The sequence below is a fragment of the Gastrolobium bilobum genome, unplaced genomic scaffold, assembly GCF_033153095.1.
Source record: "Gastrolobium bilobum isolate Gb01-03AN ecotype WA unplaced genomic scaffold, APGP_CSIRO_Gbil_v1 utg14970, whole genome shotgun sequence".
Lineage (NCBI taxonomy): Eukaryota > Viridiplantae > Streptophyta > Magnoliopsida > Fabales > Fabaceae > Gastrolobium > Gastrolobium bilobum.
The window spans coordinates 615,406-627,333 of NW_026899194.1; the positions used below are offsets into that span (position 1 = coordinate 615,406).

Genomic DNA, 11,928 nt, shown 5'->3' on the forward strand with positions numbered 1-11,928 from the left:
TTTATGATCAAGAAGACAAGAATAATGCAAATAGAATGAGAATTAATGAGTAATAATCATCAAGAAGTGTGTCCCATCAAGGGGAACAGTAGTCTCTATTTATAGAGGGCCCCAAGGCCTCTTTTACACTCATTTTCTCAAACTAGCCGTTTTATAGCCGTTATTTTGTCTTCTGCACAGTAGGTAATCGATTACCATGAAGGGTAATCGATTACCATTGTATGGTAATCGATTACCAACCTGTTGAAAGGTTGGATTTCACCCTAAAATGGTTTTCTCTTGATTCGAATCAGTTTCAAATATTATTTAAACATTTTATGAATGTTGAAAACTATATTTTCATGCTAGGAATGTATTTGAATGTCAAACGATGATTTAATGCATGTATTTGAAAAATACTTTAAGCTTTGTTCACGTAAGGAATCAATTATCCTTTCAACTTATCCTAAGTCCTATACTATGTTACTTGGAGATTGCTTGGACTTAGAGACTTCTCTTGAAGCTTGAGTCTTGATCTTGTTTAGACTTCTTTTTGATGGTTGCATCTTGAAGCTATCTTTCCATGCTTGTTTGTTATCATCAAAATCGTTAAACCTTTATATTCTTTTCGTAGAGTGCATTGGTTCCACAAAAATCCCTATCTAAAGGCTCGGTAAATACAGACAACCCAACAGTCTCACCACAAGTCAATTGCAAAATGTTCGTTATGAATACACAATTTAATATTCAGAAATCTTAATTTCATAACCATTAAACAACGTCTTCTCTTTCGTTTACATTCTTATTAATTCATAATTATCACGAATTAACCCTCACTATTAAGGTGTTAATGTTTCCTAACACTAACACTGACTTCCTAGGGCATCTTGCCCCAATTGGGACTTTTCCACGCATTAAAACTGGTTTTTGGTCATTCTGACAGGGGGTAATCGATTACCAAACAATGGGTAATCGATTACTCCACATGGTAACTGATTACCAAAACAGAGTAATCGATTACTGCATATGGTAACCGATTACCAAAAATAGGGTAATCGATTACTGCACATGGTAACCGATTACCAATATAAGGTAATCGATTACCACGCGGACAGAACAGAATTCTGCATAATCTTTTTGCATAAACCGCGACCCCAAAGCTCCCCCAAGGTCCAAAGTCTGTTTTTTCTATCAAAACAGATTTTCAACACTGCTCATCATACATGGATTAACAACTTTTAATTTGGATAATCAAAGTTCCCTCTTTTAGTGACTTAAACAAACTAAAATCATGGATTTTCAAAGGAATGATCAAGGTTTACCTATGGAGTCTCAAGAACTCAGAAAAGAAGGTGGCTTGTGGCCTTAAATACCACTCCACACTACTACCAATGTAGAGCCACGAAATTGATCACCAAGCTAGGTCTTTTTCCTTCAAATGTGGCTTCTTAAAGTCACAAATGCTAAGAAAATGACCCCCTCCACACAAATCCAAGAAGTCAGCACCCCATATCCTCCCAAATTGAAACTATAACTCAGAAATGACTTGCCTTTCAACCTCCCGAGGCTAGAGCACACTCACACATGGAGTTTTTGTGAAGAAAGCAAGAGAAACGGTGGTCTCTTGGAGTTTCAATGGAGGGGGAAGGTGCCTCAGAAATTTCACGGAGAAGAAGAAGAAAACTGACCTAGGGTTTTGTGCCCTAGCTATTTATAGTCCACTTAAGTTAAATCCCAATGTATTAGCACTAATAGCTCCGTTTATCATTTTAATCTCAAACTTCATATTCTGAACCTAGCCATTTTCTACGATTTTTCATATTTTTATTATAATTTCCGCAGCACTTTGCCGGTACGCGTTTTTACGTAGCCGATATCAGTCCTAACCTCAGTTCTCATTATTTCGACTCCAAACTTGATCTACCAGTCCTAAATATCATTCTAGGAATATATACATACTCCTTATAATTTTTCGGGATACTTCATCGGAACACACTTATACCGTGAAGCGGAATCGATATCTGCACTTTTCGTCAGAAAAGCGACTTTAAGCTTTATTAAACCTTTGTGATAATTATTGTTACCTTACCTTATTTATTTAAGGTCAATTATGAAATTTTTCTCTTAAACTCATAATTAATTATTTAAATTCCTAATTTAACGGTGCGGGTTCTTACAGTTACACTCTCAATCTTGTCCGCTGATCCCACTTGTATCCAAGGGCTCAAATTTTTTAGTAATGTGAGCCATTGAATACAAGTGGATCAACGGTCAAGATTGAGTGTAAGACTTCTAACTCTTACACCGGTGTAAGAATATCATGCCCCTATATATATGTGTGTGTGTGTGTGTGTGTGTGTGTGGAGGAATCTTTTGACTTTAGTGTAAGACGTAGAAATCTTACTCTTTATTCTAACCGTTGATTTTTGTCCACCTAATGATTATAATTTATTGAGTTATTCTAATTAATTAATTATTAATTTCAAATAAATGACAACGGTTAAGTAAATGGAAATTAACAACTAAGATAGGGAATAAGACTTTAAATCTTACACCGTTAAATAAGACTGTTAAATAACGATTGGGAGACTGTTAAATAAGACTTCTAAATCTTACACCGTCAAAAGATCCCTCCTATAACGATAAGGATTGGAAATCAACTGTTAACCTAATATAAAAGTTCACGATAATGATTTTAAAATGGCCGGATAAAGTTTAATGAGGAGATTAAGTAAAGGCTTTTGACTTAAAGTTTGAATATGTTTATAATAAGTTAACTTTTTTTTTTTTTTATAACAAGTTAACTTTTTATACATAAAAATTGGGAGACATAATGACTAAATTATTAACTATTTAATGCTACTATCATATCCGTTTCTATGCCGGAGACAACCATTCTGGACACCCGAAGAGTATTGTTTACTTTAACATTATTCAACTCCCCATCAAACTTACGGGGGAAAAATATCCAACTTGCTCCAAAGAAAATGACAATTAATACGTAATCTTGCCGTAATAATGTGCTTCACAAAGTAATATTACTCTTGATAACTAAAAATAATACTCATTAATTGTTTCAATATAATTTTATTAAATAAATATATTTATAAAAAAATTGTAATAATTGTGATGGGAAGGTCACGATTTGAATCTAAGAAACAATCTATATACAAAAATGCAAGGATCAATGAGGGTGTAAGGCTAGCTATAATCAACTGGCATTCTTATTCTTGCAAAATCAAAAAGCTTTATGTAAGAGGATTTTCTTTATTCACAAAAAACGTAAGAAAAATATCTACAAAATCTCAATAATATGTCTCATTAATTATTTCTCAAGATCATATTACAAAAATCTAATAAATATATATATTCAAAGATTATTCTCACTCTTATCCTCACAAATCGTCGAGATTTAAGATAGTGGTTTTAATATTACATTTAGTATATATATGGGTTTGGTGTTAATTTATCCTTTTTTTTTTTTTTTGATAACAGTTAATTTATCCTTTTAAAGGATATAGAATTGTGTCATTTTTTTTTTGGTACATGAATTATGTCGTTTTAAGCAGTTTTTAAAAACGCAGCCAGTCATCGACTCGATCGAGGTCACGAGTTCAACCGGGAGGTCACGGGATCATTTCGTTGATCCGATTTTATACATTAAAAAAATATAAATATATATTCTATATGAAAAATTCAAACAAATCAAACCACAAATCATTAAAGATTCAAAATATACTTAACATAATTCAACCAATTGCATCCACAAGTCAATATTCACAAGCTAATCAAAGTATCAAACTATCAAAGTATCAAACATATATTCTACTGGAGATAATGAAAAGTTATATCATCAAACTCAGACCCTTCTCGTCCTTCTCATGCACCTATAACAGTATGTGAAAAGAGATCTCTTATCCAATAGAGAATAGTGTAACATCCCGAGCGTTGACGAGGGCGAGGAGTGATCGCTGGTGCAAAGAGGCACGGGCAAGGAGCGGCTCCTGACAGGCTTCCAGCAGGGAGTTACATGCATGAATGAATCGAATTGACACCCGAAAGAGAGGGATTCTAAAGACTGTGCAGGTATGAGATTGCACAGTTTAAGATAGCTTATAAGAATTAATTGGTACTACCTATACTAACAAGATGCATCTACTTTTCGGTAGCCCATAACGGAAGAACTCCATAGTTAAGCGTGCTTGACTTGTAGCTATTCTGGGATGGGTGACCTCCTGGGAAGTTTTCCCAAGAAGTGTGCGAGTGAGGAAAAAACACACTGAAAAGTCTCGTGTTAGTATGTGGGGATAGTCATTGATTCTTGAAGCGGCCGGGCGTTACAAGTGGTATCAGAGCAGGCCTCTCTTCTAGTACGGTGTGGTTCGAGGATGAACCAAGCGAAATCTGGTGGGCATGTAACATCCTGAGCGCTGACGAGGGTAGGGAGTGATCGCCGGTGCAAAGAGGCACGGACAAAGAGGGGCTCCTGACAGGCTTCCAGCAGGGGGGTTACATGCATGAATGAATCGAATCGACACCCGAAAGAGAGAGATTCCAAAGACTGTGCAGGTATGAGACTGCACAGTTTGGGATAGCTTATAAGAATTAATTGGTACTACCTATAGTAACAAGATGCATCTACTTTTCGGTAGCCCGTAACGGAAGAACTCCATAGTTAAGCGTGCTTGACTTGGAGCAATTCTGGGATGGGTGACCTCCTGGGAAGTTTTCCCAGGAAGTGTGCGAGTAAGAAAAAAACACACTGAAAAGTCTCGTGTTAGTATGTGGGGATAGTCATTGATTCTTGAAGCGGTCGGGCGTTGCAAATAGCGCAAGAGAGGCGGCGACACGACAAATTAACGGTCACGACAAATTAACGGTAGGGAGAGAAGAAAGGAGATCACTAGAATAAGGAGACTGGATATGGGAGAGAAAATTGGAAGAGAAGAAGAACGATTTAGGGTGTATTTGAAAGTGTTTTAGTTTTTTTGTTTTCAAAAACTGATTTTGAGAGTAAAAAAACAAAAAAACTTGTTTGAGTGTAGTTAAATTAAAGTTATAAAGAAGTTGTAGTTATTTATAAAAATGTCATTAATGAAGTTTTAGAATTACAAAAATGCCACCATAAAGTAATTGTTTTTGCTCCTGAATTTACGAAATTGACATTAATGAATCTTGAAATTTACAAAATTGCCACCGCCTAAACAAAAAAAAGCAAAAACACCACGGGAGAACATCGCCAGGTTGTTTTCGTTTTTTGGTTTTTAAAACTGAAAAAGAATCATTGTTTTGGGAAGCATTTTGCAAAAGAATCATTTCCAAACAGATTTTTTTGTTTTAAAAACTTAAAAACTGTTTTTGAGAATTGGAATCAAACAGACCCTTAGATTTTAGATCTATTTCTAAATCTAGGCAGCAACAAGTTGTTTTTTTTTTTTTACACATCAAACATGTCATTTGGTGTAAAATTCTTTTTTTAAAAAAAGAAATGCAGTGACCCCTCTGACCCGGAGTCGCGGGTTCAATCGGGGGTTTCGGAGGTTAGAGGGATCAACGTGCAAGTATGATCTAACTACTAACCCGAACCCTCAGTGAGAAGGGGTTAGTGACCCGGAGAGGTTGACTCCGAGATGAGGCGGGGTTTTAAAACACTAATTTTATGTGAGAGAAAGAGATACACAAAGAAAATTAAAGGAGGAGAAAGTAAGTGTTTTTTTTTAATTTAAATTTTAAATGAAATACAATTATTTTAACTAAAATAACAATCCTTTAAAAGATAAATATTTTTCAATATATATTCTTCTAAAGAAGAAATCTGGAGAGGCCCACTTTATCGCCTGTTTGCTTGACATCTTTCTCATTCTGCTGTCTATACTCCTTCAAAGTGAATTTCCTGTACATGGGTGGCGTGATATTGCTTTGTATCACTGCCTCCTCAGAGGGGCAATAAAAAAATGCAATAGAAAACCTCTCAACCTTTTCAGCCGCCACCACTCGGTGTTTAATGCTTTTGTAAATGTCATTGCTCTGTGCCTACACATTATATGACACACAAATTAAACCATAGAAGGTTTTAGAAGACCTGTTTAGTCAACAAATTATACAAGAGAGACAAATCAAATTATTGAAAGTATTTTCAGCCAACCATTTTCCAGACACTGGCGATTAACTTTAGCAATATCTTGAAGCAACTTGGATTGGATGCATGTTAGAAATTATGTTTTTATCTTCAACACTAATTATGTCATATTTAATACCTTGTGATGCATTCATTGAATTTTTTTCTATTATTGGACTATTATTATCATACTTTTAAGCATTTTTAGTCAAATGAGGTTTGATGACAATTTGGAGAGTTTTTAACCATTATGGAGTGCTAACTGAAATGAAAGCATATATATTGGACATTATTATGATACGACTTCTGAGTAATCATAGTCCTTTTGAAAATAATTATAAACCAAACAAGAATTTTAACTGCCTTAGGAAACACCATTTGCGTTTAATTAGAATATTCTGAGAATAAAGAAGTGGTTTAACCTGAAATAAGTCGCCAATATTAACAACAAGAGCTCGTGGATTAGGCTTGACATCAACCCATTTTCCATCTTTCATCAATTGCAATCCCCCAACCTGGTCTTGATATACGATGGTAAGCAAACTAGTGTCACTGTGAGGCATTAGGCCATACACCTTCGAAGATATAGGGCATGGAGGATATCTATTCAGTCGAATGAAAGAACTTTTTGTCAAGCAATTCTCTCGGCAATAGCTGGCTTTCATGTTCAGTTTGCAGGCCAGGATTTCCCCCAAGCTTTCGGCAAGGTGGGCCATTCTTGTTGCAATAGCTTCGATCATTGATCTAAAGTTAAAATCGTACTTGTATAAGTTGAGCTAAAAACACATAAAATTAAAGGAGTATTTGTTTCTCATGTTGCAAGAGAAAAATATCCCCTCATGCATATCCATACAAATTTCCGTCGTCAGTTTTTTTTTTTTTTTTAATTGGATACTTTTCTGTTTCTGCAAGAAGATCACAAGTTTCTCATGCAACTGGAGGAACTTATAACCAAAATTTAAATCACCTAAAAGCTTAAGTAGTTGTATTAATAAATTCTACAAATAAATATTTACCAGAAGAATGAAGGCGGTGAAAATTGAATTAATAATCATTTGATCACCTACTCTATATTATGTTAAATAATAATCTCATCTAAAAACTTTAACTCTTCGGAGAATGTCACTTTAATGAATTTATATATTATATTTCTCTAACGTTAACAAAGGCATATGAAAGCATGGTTAAGTACTAATTCAATCAAAAATTAGTTTATTAAATGAAGATTGCACAACAATTACAAAAGGGTATTTAGCCCAGATATTTTAACAGATGTTGACTACTTAATACCCCCTCTTATGCCTAGGTTAACTAGAATATGATTGAAAATATCTTCCCTCATCCTTTGAGGGAAAGCATGAATTTAACAAGAGGCTTTAAAAAATTTACGAGGGGCCCAACAAGCGAAGAGAGAAATTCTGATATTATGTAAGAATGAAATAAAATTTTAGTACTACTATATGTATTATGGGGATACATAGTTATAATATTAAAGGTTTTTTTTCTCTTTTTTCATAAACTTATCAATTGATATGGAAAGAGAAAAAAAAATAATTTTAATATTATAATTATATATTCCTCGAAACACCTATATAATTATAATAGTACTGTCACACTGGTAGTAATAAAGTTTAATTCGTAAGAATGATCGGGCCTAACTCAATCCCAAAAAACTAACTGGTAAGGTGAGGATTGCACAATCATCATAGAGGCTAATTCAATGTTTAGCAGATGTAAGATATTTTGTCAATCACAACTCATGGTCATAAAAGCATTTCAAAATTTCTCTAATAATTGATCAAAGAGGAACATATACATTTGTTAATTTATTATTTTGAAACATACATGAACTACACAAAAGTGGTAAGAAGTATGTGACAATCCTGCTTTACTCAATCATTATGCTTTGATTAGATTGATTTTATACGCTAATTATATTAACCTTGTGATCGCAAATTCCAAACGTTATTGTTATTATTATTATTATTATTATTATTATTGTTGTTATTATTATATAAGAGATGGGCCTCGAGAGGGGGATGGTTATCCATGGAAAGCTAGTCTATATTTTTTTGCTTCTACTTTTTTATTAAATTACCGATCTTCGACTTTTACTCTATACAGTATATTAATTTGTTACATATCGTTTATGTCATTTCAATCGATAGGGGAAAAAAGTAGGATACCCATGTTTGAGAAGAAAATGAATATGTTTCACGAATTAGGTTTGCCAAGTCACCCACTAAAGTAATGGACTAGTGGTATTTTACAGTCCATAATAAGTTTAAAATATCCATTCCCCCTTATCCCAAAAGAGGAAAGATAAAACGCAAATTCAGTGCCTACAGGTGATCAAACAGTAAATAAACCAACTAATGATAAGAGGATGTCCTATAGATAGAAAAAAGCGTGACCTCCCATTATTGTCTTCCATATATACCTAATTTGGGTAAGAGCATGATCTCTGCTAAGAAGTCATCTTTTATATTTTGTTTGCAATTTATCGTATCTTGAAAAACTAAGTACCCTTTCATCTTTTATATTTTGAGTTGTTAGGCCGACATTTTGCTTTGACAAGGCTTTGTGTGAGTTTGGAGAAAAATCGAATTATAATGTTTGAGTTGATAAGTGAATAATTTTTATATTTTTCTAATATTCATAGACAACTTAAATATAGGGATTAATCTTTTCCATTAAGAGAGTAAATTATCTCCTACATACATATAAAAGTGTGTGAGACTTATGTAGAGTCATGTGAAGAGAAAAGAAAGAAAAACAAAACATGAGCCCTGCACACTTTTATGTGTGTAGGAGAAAATTATCTCCTATAAAATGAGAAACATTAATCCCTTAAATATATACAGTGCAAAAACAAAAACAAAAACAAAATTAATTAAATAAATAAATAAAAAAACAAAAATAATAGAGAAGCCTACCTCAGACTTTTGTGCTGGTCCATCTTTGATACATCTGTCAGAGAAAAATGAAAGCTTTCTAACCATGAGAGTTGCCTCAGATTGGTAGCAGAAGGATTCCCCCACCTGTAGGTTTTGTCTGATAAACTGAAGTCAAATTGTGTAGACTTATTCACAAAAGGTTTATAGAACACTTTCGTTTGCTCAAACTGCATGCTCTCTAGCAACTCCTTTGAAATCCCATGATTAACAACCTGAAAGAAACCCCACTCCCGAGCAGCTTCACTGATTTCTTTAATGCATTCTTCTCTCTCAGGATGTTGAAGATTTAACCTCCCAAGATCAATCAAAGGTAACTCACATGTCTCCACCATAGAGCAGGAATCATTTTTTGAGTCCACAAGGTGTTTTTGCAAAAGGGTCTTGTAGGTCTCAAGAAATGGAGGTTCATAATCCATTTGAGAGCTATCTAATTAATAAGCTGCGGAAATGATACACAAGAATTGGTAAGTTTCAAATTGCCATGCAAGTGCCATTACAAATCTATATACAGACACTAACTAGTTAAAATCAGCAATGATCTTAAGGAAAGTAACTTGGATTTGTGTTTGTGTATGAACCGTTGAAATTATAAGATTTATATTTACCTATAACTTGTGATGCAGAGGCAGCAACGCGTCTTACTTAGTGGAAGAAAGAAGGAAATGATGAAATAAAGAGCTAGTGCTGTGTTGTTTATGTTTCTAAAGCTTAATTTAATATAATTTGGAACTGTAACTTAAGCATGATCAGTTTAATTTGGAAACAAATGGTTAAAATCCCAAGATTCTATAGTGTAATGAGAATCCTAAATCATCCTAGAGCAATAAAATTATATTGATAAAAAAAATCAACAAACGTTTAATTTTGTTGCAAATTAGACTATGAAAATTTCAGCAAAAAACTTACACATTGACGAGGTGATTGCATTTGTGCTCAATATATGCTCCATCTGTATTATAAATTAAGGTTCATATAGAAGACTCGGATTTTAAGAAAAACTCGCGTTGAAAATTTTCTCAGTAGTTATTGCTAGCTACCACTGTACGTTGCCCTAATTTTGTATTCCCCCGGATTGATGTATAAACTTTATTTAGATTTGAGGGGAAATTTATATATATACTTCTATTAATTGTTCTTGTAGACATATATATAAGATGATAAAACACAAAAAATATGCCAAGAACAAATTTTCACCTGTGCTTGATCTTTTGAAATGATGATTATGGCATTTCAACCAACTTCATAGCTTGCAAATGCGACCTCTAAGTAAGAAAGCTGGGGAAAAGAAATATAGAAAATGTAAATGTAAAAAGGAAATAGAGGGATCCTTTGGTAGCTATATATAAGGACTTAATTTATTGTAATTTAATTCTACCAATAATTTAATTCTACCAATAATTCTACCAAAGAAAGACACTAGCTACAGCTAGTATTGGGATCAACAGAAATCAAATTTATATAAGAAATTGGTTGAGTAGGATTCAACTCTACAAGAAGAAGAAGAAGAAGAATGGGTTAGTTTAGAATACTTACTGAGAGAGTGGTTGCAACATATATATTTGTATGCATCAATCCAGGAAACTTGGAATCGCACTATAATAATATGGCTAAAGCAGAGAACACGCGGCCAAGCATAGCACCAGAGAAAGAGGTGACAACAGAACAATGCAACAATAACATACGAAATCAGCACTTGATTTATAGCTCAAGTATATGTTAAGAACCAATTCAACCCAATACCTTAAGGTGTTAGGTGATGGTCTTTTTAATACTTTATATTATTCTCGAACACACCCCTTCACGCAAGAGCCCTTTGGACTTGAAGCGTGGATATGGCACAAGCCCATTATTGGTCTGCCTTGTGCTGCACAAGCCCATTTTTTTGGGTTTGTATTATGTTTTTCTTAATTCCACCTGAAAGTGGGGGCGGTGAGAATCGAATTTGTGACCTCGTGGTCCCTCTGAAGCTCTGATACCATGTTAAGAACCAATTCAACCCAATACCTTAAGGTGTTAGGTGATAATCTTTTTAATACTTTATATTATTCTCCAACACAGTAAATGTCGAATAAACGTTAGGTGATAATATGGTCAGCAACCAGTCAAATTTTATAATATCAATGTAATGTTATACAAATATGGTTTTTTTTTTTTTTTTAAGTAAATTACAAATAATATTTTACATGGTGGGTTATTTTTACACGGAACAAAAAGTCTTATATTCATTTTGAGTCATGGATCTATTTATTTTCATTTACACGGAATAAAAGTCCTCACACCATCAGTCTATATCTTCCCTCATCATTCCTCACTCATGAGAGATTTGATTGGGTTACTTGTGATAAGTCCACGACGACTTTTCTCTTTCATCCCACGACCTCATAAATTATCTCCCTCTTTCTTATCTTTATTTGAATTTGTCCCTTTTCTGGTAAAACTTTTTTCGTTTGGTAAGCAAGGCTCAAACGTTCGCCGTTCCTATCTATTATCGACATGAAAATAGTTGCATTAAATAAATGAACAGTCAAACGTTCGCCGTTCCTATCTATTATCGACATGAAAATAGCTGCATTAAATAAATCAACAGTTAACTTATATATATATATATATATATATATATATATATATATATATATATATATATATAATTTCTAGTCCCACATTGATTGGATGGGCAACTAATATGGCCTTCATAAGGTCTTGGGCACTCTCACCCCTTGAGCTAGCTTTTGAAGTGGTGTATCCCAAATTTTTTTACATGGTATCAGAGCTTGAGCTCTCACCGCCTCCCACTTTCATAAGGAATTAAAAATTAAAAACAAAAGCACAAGTAAACCAAAAATTGGGCATGTGCAATTCCACGGTTCTAGCCTA

General features: G+C 33.8%; 1 protein-coding gene across 2 annotated transcripts; it reads right to left on the minus strand.

Annotated features, from left to right (window-relative positions):
* Positions 1 to 5,682: 5,682 nt before the first annotated feature.
* On the minus strand, positions 5,683 to 10,711 carry LOC133288129 (gibberellin 2-beta-dioxygenase 8-like). 2 transcript variants are annotated; one of them, XM_061485828.1, is made up of 5 exons: positions 10,588 to 10,711; positions 10,249 to 10,329; positions 9,034 to 9,493; positions 6,520 to 6,841; positions 5,683 to 6,012 (listed from the first exon to the last, which is right to left on the minus strand). In XM_061485828.1, the coding sequence occupies exons 3-5, from the start codon at positions 9,468 to 9,470 to the stop codon at positions 5,782 to 5,784; spliced, it is 990 nt and encodes a 329-aa protein (XP_061341812.1). In that variant the 5' UTR covers positions 9,471 to 9,493; positions 10,249 to 10,329; positions 10,588 to 10,711; the 3' UTR covers positions 5,683 to 5,781. The 2 variants fall into 2 exon arrangements, with proteins under 2 accessions (XP_061341812.1, XP_061341813.1); XM_061485829.1 differs by lacking the exon at positions 10,588 to 10,711 and having other exon boundaries at positions 10,249 to 10,519.
* Positions 10,712 to 11,928: the final 1,217 nt, after the last annotated feature.

Excerpts from the sequence above, each read along its gene's own strand:
- LOC133288129 (XM_061485828.1), bottom strand. The coding sequence starts at position 9,470 with ATGGATTATGAACCTCCATTTCTTGAGACCTACAAGACCCTTTTGCAA. Across the intron at positions 6,842-9,033 it reads GACCAGCACAAAAGTCTGAG|ATCAATGATCGAAGCTATTG; the intron begins GTAGGCTTCTCT and ends TTTTAACTTTAG. Across the intron at positions 6,013-6,519 it reads ATATTGGCGACTTATTTCAG|GCACAGAGCAATGACATTTA; the intron begins GTTAAACCACTT and ends TATAATGTGTAG.